Raw genomic sequence first — 18,397 nt, forward strand, 5'->3', positions numbered from 1 at the left:
ACCATGTTAGTGGAATAAGTGTAGAGCTATCATCCTAGCATGTCATCCATATCCACACTAGTTCATCTTGATATCTCATCAAGAGAGAGAGATAGACAAACAAAATACCATTTGAACACGCTTGAGTAGTTTTATCACTTTCGAACATGATGTGAGGACATGACATATATCAAGTGAGTAGGGATGCTAACCCTATTTTGGGCTTAACTAAATGGGGGGATGTTTAACCCATTTTGGTCTAACAGAGGCACTCCCTAATACATATGGGAGTAGCTAAATAAGTGTTATGTAAATAGCACTATAACATTGTATATATTATGAGAAATACTAGTAAATGATCAAGTTAGCATGATTAATGAGTATTAAAAATTTAAATTATGGAAAAGAATATGCAATGATGGTATCTTGAAGTGTGCCCTCGGCGAGTCTTACATCTTCTCTCATCTTGTGGTTGTGATCAAGCTTCGGCTTGGTGGAGTTCAAGCCGATGCAACACCTCTCTGGTGGCTTATATAGATGAGAATGAGAACATATTAGACACTTTAAGAGATAGATAAGATGCTACTGGATTAGTTTGCTATCATCATGGATTGTACTTTGGCTTTTTATTATTGTATTATTGATGTCTCACATTTTTCATTCTAATTTACTATATATTTACAAAGTTAAAGATATTTTTATTATATATTTGAATAAATAAAATTAAGTATAAGGTGAAATGATGTGAACATGCTCTTGGCCTACTTTTTAATGTATCTTGGTCTACTCTTTAATTTGGGGGAGCCCTTTAAGGCCAAGACACATTAAAAAGTATGTCCCTAGCTTAATAATCCAATCAAATATGTCCCAATGGTGACCAAACTTTACAAGAGTAAGGGTGGGGTCCACATGTACACCCTTGCAAAGTTTGGTCACCCTCCAAACACATTTGGTTGGAATGTTGAAGCTAAGAGCCTACTTTTTAAAGTGTTGAAGCTAAGAGCCTACTTTTTAAAGTGTCTTAGCCTTAGAGAACCCCCTTGAGATTGGGCCCCTTGCCTACATATTCCAATCAAATGTGTTCTGATGGTGATAAATTTTACAAGAGTGAGAGAGGGGTCCACATGTATACACTTGCAAAGTTTAGTCACCATTTAAGCACATTTGGTTGGAATATGCAAGCCACTTGCAAGTTTTGGTCTCACCATTCAAGAAAATGTAATTGGAATATACTTGGCAAGGGCCCAATTTAGACGAGACACTTTAAGGCCAAGACTTATTAAAAAGTATGCCACTTGCTCACACACTCTAGCCAAATATGCTTGGATATGGTGACCAAACTTTGTATGAGTGAGGGTGGTGTCCACATGTACACCCTTGCAAAGTTTGTTCATCTAAGAAAATTTGGTTGAAATGTGCGAGCAAGGGCCTACTTTTTTAATATGTCTTAGCCTTAGAGAGCCCCCTCAAAATTAGGCCCCTAGCCCATATATTCCAACCAAATATGCAATGGTAACTTTTAAAGACTAAGGTTCGGGTCTACATGTATACACTATTACAAAGTTTGGTCACACTATCTAAGCACATTTAGTTGGGAGAGAAAGAGAGAAATGATACACTTCAATAGAACTAAAGTGGGATGATGTAGTACATAGGAAAAATCTTGAAACTTTAACATAAGGATGCTATTGTAGCCATTCTAGGCTTAGCCACTAGATAATAGTAAAAGAATATCATAAAAATTCCAAATAAGGATGCTAGGATAGCTAGGCTTAGCTACCAGTCAATAATACAAAAATCATAAAATAATAAGTAGGTGCTACCCCAACTACTTGGGGTTTGGTCTATCATCATTGTCCAAATCTAGCCAACTAGGATAATCATCTCTAAAAAAAGACTTCGCACTAGTAAGACTCATTAAGCAATAGTAACCTCTTGTGGTGGAGACTCCACCATAGGTACACTTGACAGTATACCTATTTGCACTGCCTCAAGAGCTCTCTTTGCTTTTACATCTCATGCTTCCCATAGTCTTACTTGTCTCTCTAGTAGAGAGTGAAGTCAAGACATGAACATATGTGTCTCCCAATCAAATTGTGTAATCTCCTCAACAAAGCCAAGACTCACTCGATAAAACTCGAATAAGACTCTACTATGGACCAGCGCCACCAACGTGCTCAAGTGTTGTGCCTACTCTCCTCTAGAATAGCCTGTATAACTACTCTACCTCACTCCACTCTAGCTCTACTTACTCATCAAAGCCCTCTACTAGGATGGTCTCAATATCCGACTAACGAGCGATAGCTAGCAATTCCTCTTATGTCATGTTAGGGACCAACCTCCCTATTTGTGAATCAATCTCTACTATTCCAAGGAAGAGATCATCGATGCCCAACACTCCCTATATAGCCAAGTCAATGTCATATCTGCACACTAGGCAGTATCTAGTCTGTTGCACACGAGCTCGTACACACAAGTGTGAGAGAGATGTAAGAAAGGTAGAAGAAATATCCACATCCTATTGCATGTGTCCCTAGTGTATATGCCCACATCGTAGTGTATATTCCCTTATCACATTGAGGGGTTAAAAAAAAACTGAGCACTCACCCTCACATAGAATTTTCTAAGCATGCATAGCAAAGAGTCATCATGCTAGAATCTCAAAAGGAGGCCATGGATATAGAGCAAGACAAGGATCAATACGCACTCCTCTTGACTTCGAGAGTTCTGTTGGAAGAAGTGCTCCACTCTACGCTTTGTGATGCACCACTTCATAACCTCTCCATAGAGCCTTCATCTCCGGTCCCCATCTTGCTCTCATCTACTCTGTCTTCACTCTCATATGCTCCATCTCCACTCTCATATGCTCTATCTCTGTAGAGAGTCTTTGCATTGTCTCTGATAATGATGGGCTCATAGTTTGTGTAGATGGTGTTTATGTGAAAGAGCAAACACAAATAAGGTATATAGAAAAAATACATAAGACATTAACATACGTGTAAGTAAGAAAATCAAAGATAGATACCGACATGAGTCACTGTAGAAACTTTGTGCAAACGTAGCCACACCATGTGCTCGATGCTCTATTTGGCAAGTTGCACATTGACCCCAACCTGAGTTCCAAGGGCCTCAACACTAGAAAGTGGCACAGTGGTCAAGTCTTCCTCAGTATAACTCAAAAGAGTAGGGGGGCTCACAGCATACCCTAACCAAAGCGACCCTCGCATACACCACCACCGGGACGGGTAATATTGTAGACCACCTCATGTCCCAATATAAACTCTATATATAACCGCTTTTTGTAAAGTATAAGGAAAAATGGCGACCTCTTATGAAAGTGGCTACATATCAGCTACTATAGATATGCACCTCCACAAGACGATTTCCATGGCCATCTCTAAATAGATCTAAAATGGAATCCCTAATGCCATGGATCTTGTCCATCTCGTAGGTAAGTCAAGCCATGTGAAATGCTAGTGGTATATGCTGCATCTAGAGTGGTATGCTATGTAGGTTGTGTAAGGAAGCTACCATCGCCTCTAGATCCCCTACGATGTGCAAGGTAGTTGGTGTGTCACCCACACTCGCACACAAAATGTTAGCAGTGAATCGCAACTATGAGGTCCTCCATGGATTTCCGTGAGTCATGATAAGGAGGTTGTGATGCCCCCAAATGAAAACCCTAATTTAAGTATCAAAGTGCCCATAGTCTAATGAAGATTAGGAGATAACTAGTGAAGATTAGGTGATTAGCAAATGAAGATTAGGAAGAAAGTGAGCGCAATAAAAAAAGGCCTTACTTGGACTAGTAAGGGAACAAAGGGAAACAAATGAAGATTACGTAGATAAAATAAAGGACTTATGTTATAAAGATGCACATGCATACTAGATTTTCTCTACACCTTGGTTCTCGATGTGTTCATGCTAATTGATCATATACTAAGAACCTAATTTGGCAATATTCTCCATCAAAGGTATCATGGAAAAAATAGGGGACAAGAAGTTAACAAGAGGGAAAAGTGAAAACCCAAATCAATAATTACATTTTTTTAAGCGAAGGATGTGTACTTAAGGATTTATTGTTCTACGGTAGGGTTGGATCCAAGCTCTCTACTTGAGAGCCATGGAGCTACACCAACTCACACACCCATACTTATATTTGAAAGAAAAGAGAGTGCAAATTTATTTGTTTTAATGTGAGGGGGTACTTAATTTTAGATGCCAATATGGTAGATTGGAACCCAATACCTACTTTTAAAGAGGCATGGGGGCTACCACGACTGAGCTATAGCAAAGGCAAGAGTGCAAAGTTTCTTAGATACAAGGGAAGATTCAATAATACAATGGGAATAGCATAAATACAACGATTAAAGTGCTTGTGGATTTGAAACGGGGGGCGGTGGATGGCCAAAGAGTCGGCGGCCGGACACCACTGCGACGGCCGCCATGGCAAGCACGGCCAGGAATGTGAACACGAGGGAGACGCCCACCAGGTTGCAGAAGTGCTCAAAATTACTGCACACCTCGTCCCACAGCACCTTCTCTTCTCCCCTCTTCGCTATGTACGCCACCTCGGTCGACGCTGCTGCCGCCGCTAGAAGTAAATAAGCGAGCGCCTGCATTTGAATTCAAAAAATTAAAAATGGGCGATTTTTCAGGTCTTCAACCAAAAAATAAATTGATTTTTCAACCAACCTGATCCATGAAAAATAACAACGCAGTTATCAAGCGCCCTCTCGCAAAGACAATCACAAGCAGTGCTAGGAAGGAGTAAATTGCTACTATACCATTGGCATACACCAGAAATCTAAAACAAACACATGATCAAAAGCTCAGTTTAAGCCGGAAAACACACACACACACACACACACACACACACACACACAATCAGATAATTTAGCTTTGATTATGCTTTCGAGAAAATAGGAAACTGAACTTACATTAATGCTTTCACGTAGCTGTGCCTGGCATGTAATTGGAGGGGCACGGCAGCAACGTTGATGGTAGTCACTTGCTTGTCTTTAGCCATGACAACTGCCCCGGCGACGGAGAGGAGAGTGGCCAGAACACGCAGCAGGATTTCTAAAACCTTGCATGCTACGCTGGAACGCCTCTCGGCGTATTCATAGCTATGGCTACCCATTCGTAAGAAGAAAGGCGAGCGAGCTAGCTACACACACACAGGGAGAGAGAGAGAGAGACACACACACAGAGGGAGAGAGGAGGGGAGAGAGCGCTACGGTGCTAAACAGCACACGCCCACTTGCTACAGAAACACGGTTGGCTTTCTTTGTAAGAGCACGAGGAGCAGGTCAATGCCGTAGGGTTTTTGAAGGATCACATGTCCCTCACCAAAGCCCGAATTTTGCGAAAGCATTAGTTTGACGTGATAAATTAATTTATCGAGGGCGGTGTTAGGTTACCTAAGGTGAGAGAAGCACATTACCAAATCAACGCTTCCTAATACCCATCCTCACGCTTCTTGGCGGGTTCTAACTTCTCTCCACTCCTACCCTTGATAACAATGGCAATGGGTTTCCAGTCATCAAGTTTTTCTGTTTTGTTTTTTTTTTGAGAGTGAGAGAGAGAGATTGTTGTGCACACAGCCTGGGTAGTTCCTTGTTAAGCACACAACTCCTTTCTCCACCCCCATCTTTTACAACAAAGACAGAGCTTTTCTCTATTATAAACTTGAGAAAGCATCATCAATAATTCATGTAGCACCTCACCTCTAGATAGTTTGATGAATGCCGAAAGCATATTAACATGCACGGATGTTGCATTTAAGAGGTCGCCTCTAGAAATACAATATGAAATGTGTTATTGTTGATCAACTAGGGTTGCTCTTTTGACTCATAAATGCTTGAAGTTGAGAGAATTCAAAATCATACCACAAGATTTTTTTGTTTTTGTCTTTACAATGGTGGGCATCTATCAACTAAAATAAAAATATGTCTTTTCTGCATGTAAAGATTTTTAGTGGAACTAACCACAACCTTTATAAAAAACTCTTCAAATGAATACAAGCTAAAAACTGTAATTATGTATATGCTCGTGCATGCAACATGCTTACCTCTCTCTCTCTCTCTCTCTCTCTCTCTCTCTCTCTCTCTCTCTCTCTCTCACACACACACACACACACACACACACACACACACACACGCACACGCACACGCACGTGCACGGGCGCACGCGTGCACACACACACACACACATAAAATCATGCACATGGAGAAATAGAGAGAGAGAGAGAGAGAGAGAGAGAGAGAGAGAGAGAGAGAGAGAGAGGAGAGAGAGAGAGAGAGAGAGAGAGAGAGAGAGAGAGAGAGAAGGGGGGGGAGATCCTACATTCCAATGTGAAATCAAAGTTTCCAACACAAAAGTTTACACGGTTGCATAATTTCCTAGAAAGGACTCAAAGTTTACATTAAAATGGTTTTGAAGCAGAGAAACAAGACTCTAAGAAAAACCCTAAGTTTATGACCCATGAAGAGGATAATTACTTTAGATAAAGCATGGGCTACTTGAATGAGGGTGAGTGCTATAGCAAAGGCAAACATGAACTAATGTTGATATGCCACTCATGTGTCAAGATTTTGGAAGTCAAGCACATCCGCTTTTAATCTTTTATTACTACTGATGTATTGGAAAGTTGATGTATTCAGGGAGATTGCATACACTTAATGTTCTCTATTTGATGAACCTTTTTCAAAGAAATATATGAAAAGATAAAAGTTGAAACTTCTCATTTCGATTCAAGGGGCATCACTCGCTAGCTACAATGTGAGGTAGTTGGATTAAGTGACCGATTGGAGCATACATAAATTAGTGACATGTTACTGAAAGTGTGAGCCACATGGTACTTTTTTTGTGCACAAAAATGTAATAAATTTGGACATAGCCTTGAGTGTGGATGAGGTAGGTTGCTTTACCATACACTTGTGTCAAGAATGAGAATGAGCAGATAGGTCGAGATTGTAAATTATCACAACCTAAATCTCGAGACTGTGAATTTTCAGACTAATGACTTATGTTTTTATTGGTTATGGAACGTGGCACATTCAAGATAGGATCTATTGGAACCATATATGATTTTGTTGCTCATGTGGCACGCTATCCGAATAGAATAGAATTGGGGAAGTGTTTCCCAATTCTATTTGTAGATATTAACATATTAATAAATTATTGTTCCCAAAAAAAGAATTTTGTAGATATTAACATATTAATAAATTATTGTTCCCAAAAAAAGAATTGGGAAAGTGCGTCCAATAAATCCGATTTCCTCTCTTGTAATGTACGAAGAAATTATTAAATTAATGAAATAATGTGTTGTTTTAAAGGAGAGGAGGTTACTTCTTGGGACCCTTTGGTAAGTTTTTCCACACTTAAAATTGATGATGATTATAAAAGCGAAGAGTTAGTTGGGCGTGTGTGTGAGTGATGTGTATCTGCTTTCCTGACCACTCAAGCGCTGACCTGGCGACTGCATGAAAAGTCCAGCGCACGATAGCTACGTGTAAAACGGCAGAGTCCTCCTCTTAAAATTTGGCCTTTTTTTTTGGGGGGAAAACAAACCCAATCGTCAAAGCTGGAAATTCGGGCTTGCTTTTTTCTCCCTTTCACATTTGAACCCGATCATACTTTATTATTCCAATAATATGGCATTGTACATGTTCCACACTTGCAAGGCCCCAAGCGACCACTCTCATCGGTCATTCTGCTTCACTTTCACATTGAGGGTCTTTATGAGGAGCAAGACATTACAGAGGGGAATAGGGTCATTCTTCTTCACTTTCACATTGAGGGTCTTTATTATAAGGAGGAAGACATTTTAGAGGGAGAACTATTCCCATGGTATAGCATGGCATGGATTATTGTAGAAGATAAGGGCCTTATTCTAAAAAATGCCTTAGAAATAAGAGCCTTGAATAGTTACCCTTGCTTACTCTCAAGTCAGCATAAGGCGTGTTTAGGCCATTAGTCCTTAGCACAAGCATGCTCCAAAATTAATAAGTAGCTCCCATAAACATTCCCATAGACATTGTACTATTGATCTTGTTCCAATAAGCTTAACTATATCCAACTAAGCATGCATGCAAATCTCAGATATATCATTCCTCTCTTTTAGTGTGATAAAGAACTACATGGATTTTGATTTTAACACTTACCTAGTCTCAAACAACCACTTAGATTGTGATGTAAGTAGTTACATAGCTATTAGACTTGGAAGAGTTCAAAAGTGATTTAGTTCAAAAAAGTGTGATGATTGCTTGTATATTTTACTTAAGCATTAGCATGCATCTTTACCGATCAAACTTAAAGCATGTAAAGTTATAAAAGGTGTTGAAGAAGGCAACCCAATGTCAAGTTACTTTATTAAACTTTCAATCAACACAATGTTGTTTCTCAAGGTGGCGTGTGGGTCTGAATGTTTAGTATGCTATTGTTTAAAATAGAATATGCAGGCAATGGTATTTTGGAATCCCTCACATACAAATGAGACTTCCAGGTCCTTCTTGAAAATCTTTTGCTAATAAGCAGTGCTATATAAGTAAAGAGGCCTTTTCTTGTTAAGGTATGAAGTTATGTTGTCAACATTTTAGACCTCTTTTGCTTGGTGTAGAAATCATGTAACGTAAGTGAAGAGCTTTACTTGTTTGAAACATCCACACTTACATTCTTGAAGTCTTTATTACACTCATTAGTCACATTTTATAAGAATAACTTAAAGGGCTTCTTCCTTATTACTTGGTGAATGTCATCATGAACATCATGTTTACAAATATTAGTGAGATCTAGACATATTGAAATAAAAATACATTAGCCTAGTGGTACTTAATTTTTTAGATGAAATATACATAAGGAACTTCAGAAAGGGGGGTTGTGATAATAGGCCTTTAAGGAGTGAGAATAGGCCTTTAAGGGGGGGTTGTGATAATAGGCCTTTAAGGAGTGAGAATAGGCCTTTAAGGGGGTTGTGATAATAGTCCTTTAAGGAGTGAGAATGTGAGATTGTCCAAAACCACTAATAAAGATAAGGAAAAAGTCTTTAATTTTACAAAATGTACAAAAATCAACCCCTCTAATTCAAAATTTTGAGAATGAATGTAAACTATATTAAGATTTGAAGAATATATTAATTTTTCATATGGATGAGAAACTTCATTAAAACTCGAGGTACCACCTTAACCTATCATTAATTAAGAAATTATAAGTACACATCACAATCGTTATGAAGTACAAGATTTTCAATCGTACATCATTGCATTAAGTCTCAAAAAAAGAATCCAACTCTAGATGAAAATAAACCAAATATTCTACTCCTAAAAAAAGCGTTTAGACTCATGAAATCAATTAGACAAACAAAACTTTTCAATTATAATACTTATGTTAGCTTTCTCAATTCACACACATCTATGAAAATAAGTGGCTATGAATCATTATTTTTTAGATGAAATTTCAATACACATTTTCTATTCTTAAACCTATTATGGGAAGAGGAAAATATTTTCTCAATAAAATCATTGCATCTCCTTATAAACACATAGTACTAATAACTTTTTAATATTACTATCAACATGGAACCATTGAACCACTTAGATTTTGATGTAAGAACTTACATAAATATTTATGCCTAAACCATTGAAACACATAGAATTTGATGCAATCACACAACTATTACACTTGAAAAACTAGAAGAAGTGATTTAAAAAAAAAGCCTATATCTTTTAACTAACCATTAGAATGCATCCTTAGGTCACATTAAATTTAAAGAAGATAAAGTTATGAAAGAGAATCAAAGAAGAAATATTCATTGTCATTTTACTTTATTAAACTTTTAATCAATGCAAGACCAATCAATCTTCAAGTATCGTATATGTTTGAATGTTTAGTATGCTATTATTTAAAATAGAGTGTGTATACAATGGGCATTTCGGAACCACTTACTTATGAATGAGACTTCCATCCTCTTTCTAAAAATCTTCCACTATGGAATGCTATTCTAGTTATTACCAGAAGTTTTTTATGTGTATGTTTAAATGTTTAGTATGCTATTAATTTTAACAGAATGTGCATGCAATGGGCATTTTGGAAGTGCTTACTTATAAATGAGACTTCCATACTTAAAATAGATTGTGCATGCAATGGGCATTTTGGAACTGGTTACTAATGAATGAGACTTCCATCCTCTTCCTAAAAATCTTTCACTAATAACTATTGATGTATATAAGCTAAAATGGAATAGGTCTTTTCTCTACTTAAGTTATGAGGTAGAAATCATGTGACTTAAGTGGAGTGATGAGCTTTAAATTGTCAACATTTTAGACACAAGAAAATGTTGTTATATTGTCAACATTTTAGACCTCTTTTTCTTGAGGTAGAAATCATGTGACTTAAGTGGAGTAATGAGCTCTAAAAATTTACTTCAAAGTTTTAGAGCAGTTGAACATACATTTATTATAGAAATGTTTTTTTAATGTTTATGCAATAATTTTATGTGAGTTAGTAGTGCTAGTCATGGGGTGAATCTATGGGGAAACAAATGGTCTGAAAATGATTTAACTTGAGTAAGAAAAGGTATATTTTCATCCATTTGAAAATGACCTTACTTGAGTGGTTTCTCCCCTTCCAAGTTTAAAACCCAAGCCTACCTAGGCTTGGTAATCTAGGTTAGGTGATGTACCAAACCTAGGTAGAGACCCCTAAGGTGGTGGTGGGCCATGCGTGTGCCCACATATCTAGCATGTCATCTGCACATGGCATGCATTCCACCTCAATGTGCCACCTCATCATTTATGACATATTATGTCACCTCAACATTGATGACATGGAATGCCACCTAATTTGATGCCACGTCACATGCATTAACACATCATCAACGAGAGGGAGAGCTACCACATCATTAGTCCATGTCATTAAAACATCCACCATGTAGATGTACGACATCATCATTGAGTGGTACTGCATGTCACATGTGTGTATAGCGTGTCAGCAGTCTACCCTCCCATGTCATCAACTTTATCTACCATGTTTCATCACCCCATACATGGGTGCATCCATTCATAGTTTTACATGCATATAAAACCTACATATTTAGTTTACAAATAATCCATGCCTATGTATGTAAAATACTCTTATGATCTGTGATTTTAAAAAAAAATAAACATGAATTAAATCTTGTATGATTTATACCTATATAAAAATTTTAAATATTAGCTTTTTATTATTTTATATAAAAAATATATAATTTATAGGTATACTATTTTCTTTTAATTAATTTTTATTTTTTTATTAAAAATATTTTTAATTTTTTAATAATACAAGTAAAATAAATAATATATTATTTATAGCTAAAAGAAATATTTTTCACATTTTTTAGAAAACATTTTAAAAATAATATTTTTCTAAAAATATCTAATAGATCTTTTTTTCCTATTTTAAAAATCTAATCGAAGATATCATGTATTTTTAAAAATATATATATATTACCTGTCAATCCATAATCATCCAATCAAATAAGAAAACTCTTATCTATCAATCTATAATCATCCAATCAAATAAGAAAACTCTTATCTATCAATCCATAATCATCCAATTCAATAAGAAAAATCTTATCTTATGAATTAGAATATCCAATTAAATATGGAAAACCTTATCTTATGAATTAGAATATCCAATACAATGCAAGATAAGTAAGTGTTCTTTCTTTCCTACAAATGCACACATTTATGTGCTCATTTTACTCAATCATAGCTTGGTGTCTAGTCTTCCCAAAATTTTAAAGAATGGGCTTACAAAGTCATCGAGAAGTAATAAATCTAATAGGAATAGTGTTGAGATATCGAGCTCCTCTAGTGAGGTGGTGGACACTGATGACCCACCTGGGGGATAGGCCCCACACTTACACCACTGGCATGGTTGGTGAGATCTTGGGTGATATGCGGCCAGTGGGATGACAGGCTGTGTGACAGCCATTCTAGAGATTGGCATAGTTATAGCGCCAGCTCATTTAGTTGGGTTCACACTATAGAGAACCCGTGTATGTATTGGTTGAGTACCTTTCATATTATTGTGTACTCTTATCTTGTATATGGTGTGTTGAGTGTTGAGTGAAGAAGAAGAAGATTTTCTGCCTCTCACCTTGTGTGTTCTCTATTAGGGTTTTGTGAGTGTGTGTGTGTGTGCTTACAAGAGCTCAAGCTCTCTTCCCCCTGCATCTTTTCATGGTATCAGAGCATGGTTCGTGCTAAGGGCTGAGCTGTAAGCAAGAGAACCACAGGAAGCGGTACGAGGGTAAGAGCTGCAACTACTCTTCCCTATTTGTGTTGGTGACTACACCCTTGTCGGGAGCTCTACGGGAGGCACCGGCAAACGATCTCTGATTGAGGAGCTTTCTTCGTGGGAGTAAAGCTATAGGGCAACTGTAAAATTCTATCGGACAGGATTTTCTGGGCCGAAAACGCGTTTCGAGCGCATCTGGACCTTCGTTTTTCAGAAAGCAGGCGATTTCGAGCACTGCGGCGGGTAAGTCATCGATTCTCTGCAGAACTCTGTTTTAAGAACTGCAGGAAGACAGATTGACTGTGCAGTCTCACTGTGGGTGCTGCAAAGAGGTCTACAGTTGCCAGTGGGTGTATGTATGCACATTGAAGTCACTGGTTGTGACATTTCAGAGTATTACAGTACCGCTACAGGAAATACAGCAGTTTGTGCAGGACAAACCAGAGTGCTATTTCTGGTAAAATTGTGTATTTGGCAAGATGTCAAATGATGGGATAACCCAGATTGTGGCTGAGAAGCTAGATAAGAATAACTTCCATGCTTGGAGGTTCAGGTTGACGAATTTCCTGATGGGAAAGGGCTATTGGGTCTACATAGAAGGTGAGCATGAAGAGGCACCGGAGATACCGGATATAAATCCGACTGCTGCAGATGTGAAAGAGTTTAAAGACTGGAACCAAGGAGCCAGGAAGGTTATGTATTGGCTATCCATTAGTATACAGGACACCATGATTGGGCACATTCAGGATGCCAAGTCCTTGGTGAAGCTTTATGAAACAAATACCAAGGCACGCAAGATACAATTGAAGAATGAACATACTGTGGAGAAAAAAAGCATGTCTGTGTGAATGACTATGCGTTGAAGATAAAGGGTATTGTGGAATCCCTTGCATCTATTGGTGTGTCAGTAGATGATGATGACAAGGTGGAAGTCTGTCTACGTGGTCTCGGGCCACAATACAAGGCGTTCAAGATGTCCATTCAAACTCGGGAAAACATTCCCAACTTTACAGATTTGGTGTCTATGCTGATTATCAAAGAGAAGAGCTTGGGTGAAGACCAACAGTCTTCACAAAGTAAAAATAGTTCAGAGCAACACGCCTTCAGGAAGAGGACGAGGTAGAGGAGGCCGTGGACGCGGTCAAGGAGGTGGCCGAATAGGTAATCAGAATTATGGACAGCAGCAGCAGCAGCAGCAGCAACAACAGTCCCAGAATACACAACAACAACAACAACAATACGCAAGTGGAAGAGGCAAATTCAGAGGCAGGGGGAGTCAAAGAGGCCGTGGAAATTAGCAAAGGCAATATAATGATGCACGTGAATGCTATTATTGTGGTAAGCCTGGACATGTGCAGGCAGAATGTTATAAGAAGCAGGCTGACATGCAAAATGGGAAAGTGCAGCAAAACAACTATGCATCCTCAAGCAGAAATAATGAGGATAATGAAAGGTTGTTTGTTATGCAGCATGTCGTGAATGCCATGTCTGAAAATGTTGATGCAGCACAAAAAGATAATGTATGGTATGTGGATTCAGGCGCTTCGAACCACATGACGAGTCATGGGGAGTGGTTCAAGGACATGAAAAACCCAGAAAGACCAGGTTTTGTGGAAACAGGGGATGACACTGCTCATCCAATTGCCCATGTTGGAGATGTGCCATTGTCTATGCAGGATGGCAAAGTGAAGTACCTTGCAGATGTACATGTACCGAACATAACAAAGAATCTGGTTTTAGTTGGCCAGATGATTGAGCAGGGTTTGCAGGTTCGGTTTAACCCTGATGGTTGTTATGTTGAAGACTTTAAAGACAAGTGCAGATTGGTTGCAAAAGGCAACAGAGTGGGCAGAATGTTTACATTGAATGTAGACATGCCTGAAATGTTTGCAAACAGTTCAAGAATTGTTGCAGACACAGACATTTGGCATAAAAAGATTGGACATGTGAATGTGCAGAGATTGAAGTCTATGCAAACTAAAGGAATTGTGACAGGGCTGCCAAAATTTAAAGTGGAAGGTATGCAGAAAATATGTGAAGCATGCCAATTTGGGAAGCAAACAAAGCATGTGTTTCCACGTAACAAATATGTGAGCAGAAATTCACTAGATGTTGTGCATTCAGATGTATGGGGTCCTACGAAAACCATATCTATGGGAGGCTGCAGGTATTATGTGACTTTCATTGATGACCACACAAGGAAAGTGTGGGTATATTTCATGAAAGAGAAGAGTGAGGTGTTCGCTCACTTTCAGAATTTCAGAGTTTTGGTTGAAAAGCAAACAGGGAAATATAAGTGCCTAAGGTCAGATGGAGGGGGAGAGTACTTCTCCAATGAGTTCTCTGAATTTTTGAAGAAGAATGGTATTCGGAGACTGTTTACATGCAGATACACTCCGCAGCAAAATGGAGTTGCTGAGCGAAAAAACAAGCACATTGCTGAGATTGCGCGAGCATTGATGGAAGAGAAGAATATGCCGAATAGCTATTGGGCTGAGGCTGTTTCTACAGCAGTATACATCATGAACAGGACTCCAACTGCACCCATACATGATGTAACTCCAGAGGAGAGGTTTACTGGCAGAAAACCAGATTTGTCTCATCTGAAAGTCTTTGGATGCATTGCATATGTGCATGTGCCAGATGAGCTGAGAACTAAGCTAGATCCAAAAGCTGAAAAATGTGTGTTTATTGGATACTCCCTTGAGCAAAAGGGATACAGGTGTTATAACCCTGCTACACGTGAGTTGAGGGTAAGCAGGGATGTTGTCTTTGATGAGATGAGCAGCTGGTATGCTGCTGAAAAAGAAGCTGTTGGGGCTGATATGAGTGGAAGTGTGGTTGCACAGAATGCAGGTCAGCAATCACAGTCTTTGAGTGGACCAGGAGAGTCCTCATCTAGTGGGTCTATTGATAGACCATGGAGTGGAAGGCTGCGTCATAATACCAGTCCTGCAAATGTGATTAGTACATCACGTAAAGGAAAAGAGAAAGTGGTCGAGCCTCTTGGTATGCCTGACATTTCTGCAGGGCATTCTCATGTTGATGGAGAGTCTAGTGGCTCAGATATGAGCCTTGATGAGGAGCTTGGGATCCCAGCTACCTATGAGAACACCTAGTGTAAAGAAAGCTATGGAAGCCATGAATGAAAAGCTGTGAAGATCAGGGAGAGTGAAGAACCCTATGCAGAGATTTACATATGATGGTTATGTGGCACATCACTATGCATATATGGCAAAGGTTGTGCAGGTTGTAGAGCCCACATGCATTGATGAGGCTATTGGAAATGTGTGTTGGGAGAAAGCTATGGATGAGGAGATGGATGCACTATATGGAAATGAAACTTGGGATTTAGTGCAATTGCCTGAAGGCAAGAAAGCCATTGGATGCAAGTGGGTGTACAAAGTTAAACATAACAGTGATGGAAGCATAAACAGGTACAAGGCTAAATTGGTAGCCAAAGGATATGCGCAGACATATGGCATTGATTATGAGGAAACTTTCAGCCCAGTTGCTAAGATGGCAACAGTGAGAGTTGTGATAGCAGTGGCTGCGTCAAAGCAATGGTTTTTACATCAGATGGATGTAAAGAATGCATTCTTGCATGGGGATTTGCAAGAAGAGGTGTATATGTTGCAGCCATCTGGTTATGAGGATATGGGTCACCCCGAGCATGTTTGCAGGTTGAAGAAAGCCTTGTATGGCTTAAAGCAAGCACCAAGAGCATGGAACACCATATTGGGGAATATGGGAATTTCCCACAAGTTTGGGACACGTGGTCAAAAGCTTGGATTAACCATAACTTGAACACCACTAATCCAAAATGAGCGCTTTATAGCTCTTTAGATTCCATTTTTCAAGCGCTTTCCAATGATAGGTCATATGATAGGGTTTTGAGAAACTTACAAACATGTTTTCCATGTCCCCTTTTTTAAGTATGCAAAAATGGGAATTGGGAAATTCCCAAATTCACTAATATGGTGTTATGGTCTGACAAGATTTCTGAATATCTTGTCACTATTGGCTTTCATGTAGCCAATGCAGATTTCTCGCTATATGTGAGACATGGTGATAGAGGGGTTGTGCTTGTTATCATCTATGTAGATGACTTGATTATTACGGGGGACCATGATGCAGAGATCTTTGATGTAAAGATCTTGCTTAGACAGAAGTTCGAGATGAAGGATCTGGGGGAGCTCAGATATTTCTTGGGCATTGAGGTGATTAGGTCACCACATGGTATTGGATTACTGTGCAGAGACAGTATGGCTTGGACATGTTGTCCAAGTATGGTATGACAGGCTGTAAGCCTATTTCTGTGCCATTGGATCAAAATGGCAAGTTGAGTGCAGATTCAGGAGAGATCTTGGAGGATCCTACTATGTATAGGCGCATAGTAGGAAGCTTGATCTATATGACGATCACCAAACCAGATTTGAGCTATGCTGTTGGGTTGGTGAGTCAGTTTATGCAGGTTCCACAGAAACCGCATTTAGATGCAGTGAGACGCATACTGAGGTATGTGAAGTCTACTTTGCATTGTGGACTATTCTATGAGATTGGGACAGAGATATGTGTACATGGGTACACAGATGCTGATTGGGCTGGTAGTATCTCAGATAGGAGATCTACTAGTGGATTCATGTTTTCTTTGGGGAGTGCTGCTGTGACTTGGAGCAGCAAGAAGCAGCCTACGGTCATGAAACAGAAAAGAGAGTGGAGAGCATGCTAGCGTTCGACGTCCCGCAGGCCAATCCCACCCTCCTGTCCTTTGCATCATAAGCCTCCTCCACCTCTCCCTACGATTGTCCCCTTGGTTTGGATAAACCATGTGTGCCTCCCTCTCCTCCTCCTCCTCCTCCTCCTCCACCTCCTTCTTCTTGTGAGAGTGTGGATGCAAGAGCCACAATAGAAAGCTAGCCATATGTCATAGTGTGTCAAAGATCATTTGCACCTTTTTTTAGGATCTCACACCCTTGCCACAATCATGATTGTTCTCACATCCCTTATTGACCATCTTGACCTAGCCGAGTGTATGGTTCTTATTATTACTGATGTAAGCATCAAGAGAGGAGAGCAAGTGCATTCCTGAGGGTCATTTGTCACTCAAATGCATCGATCAGTTAAGAGGAATACTTCAAATGTAATGTCCACTCGTTGTGCTATTATAGGGGCATATGTAGACCCCACATGTGATAGATAAGATAATAGCTACATCTTGAATTTTTTGCATAGCACCTTGCACTCTTAAGGGTGGTTCCTTGAGGAGGCAAAGTTTAGATGTGGATGATGATGGGGTATTATGGGCTCCTAGGTGTAATTGTTTGACTAATGATAGCATCAAGACATTATTAGAGTAATTTTGGAAGGAGAATTGTAGAGCCTTGCCAATGTCAACAACCATTATAAAAAACAATCTCAAAGGGTGTGTTCATTAAACATGAGGTTGTCTTTCTTAAGGTGAGTAAAAATGAGTTATATAATCACTTTGTGGTGGCACACCATATACTCAAATTGTAGAGGCACACCCTCACACCCTCACACCTCAAAATTAGTCAAAGATTTGTTCATTGATACAAGCCATGGTTTGTGCCCTACTCTCATTAACATGACACGTGTTGTTGATGCCATGTGGAGTTTCAACTCTACCATGATGTGTTCGGTTCCCTTACTGGGAACAATGGGAGGCCTACTAGCCCGAGAGATTTTATACACTCTCTTTTGTGTCCACACAATCTAAATGCCTTATATCATCATCTCTTGTATGTCAAGGGGACATGTGGTGCACATGTGGGGAGTTGGCAACACTACCTATGCTTGAGGGAGATGGCAATGACATTGAGGTAGTGCATTGGTAGAAATATGAGAATGTAGTGTACCAGCTCAATGGTGGGGGGCACAGACCAGGAGTTTGCACATATTATATCCAAGCATCTAATCCCACTGATTTCTCCTTGATTCTCTCCACCTCTCCTAGATTCTCTCCACCTCTCCCAGATTATCTCCACACTTCCTAAATCTTCTCATGCTACCCTTTATTCTCTCCCAGTAGATTCTTCTCACCTTTTCATAGGTTCTCTCACATTTACAGATTCTCTTTTACAGCCTCTAGCCAAGGGCTTGTTCCCGCACACAC

General features: G+C 39.3%; 1 protein-coding gene across 1 annotated transcript; it reads right to left on the reverse strand.

The window, feature by feature from the left end:
• Positions 1 to 4,152: 4,152 nt before the first annotated feature.
• On the reverse strand, positions 4,153 to 5,679 carry LOC147624622 (CASP-like protein 2U3). The gene is made up of 3 exons (XM_086819998.1): positions 4,920 to 5,679; positions 4,675 to 4,786; positions 4,153 to 4,595 (listed from the first exon to the last, which is right to left on the reverse strand). The coding sequence occupies exons 1-3, from the start codon at positions 5,120 to 5,122 to the stop codon at positions 4,347 to 4,349; spliced, it is 564 nt and encodes a 187-aa protein (XP_086676124.1). The 5' UTR covers positions 5,123 to 5,679; the 3' UTR covers positions 4,153 to 4,346.
• Between the last annotated feature and the right edge of the window lie 12,718 nt (positions 5,680 to 18,397).

Source organism: Cibotium barometz, chromosome 25 (genome assembly GCF_041138505.1).
Source record: "Cibotium barometz isolate CiBa-2024 chromosome 25, ASM4113850v1, whole genome shotgun sequence".
Classification (NCBI taxonomy): Eukaryota; Viridiplantae; Streptophyta; class Polypodiopsida; order Cyatheales; family Cibotiaceae; genus Cibotium; species Cibotium barometz.

Coding starts and splice junctions, on each gene's coding strand:
- LOC147624622 (XM_086819998.1), bottom strand. CDS start 5,122: ATGGGTAGCCATAGCTATGAATACGCCGAGAGGCGTTCCAGCGTAGCA. Junction 4,787..4,919: donor AGCTACGTGAAAGCATTAAT/GTAAGTTCAGTT, acceptor TGTTTGTTTTAG/ATTTCTGGTGTATGCCAATG. Junction 4,596..4,674: donor TGTTATTTTTCATGGATCAG/GTTGGTTGAAAA, acceptor ATTCAAATGCAG/GCGCTCGCTTATTTACTTCT.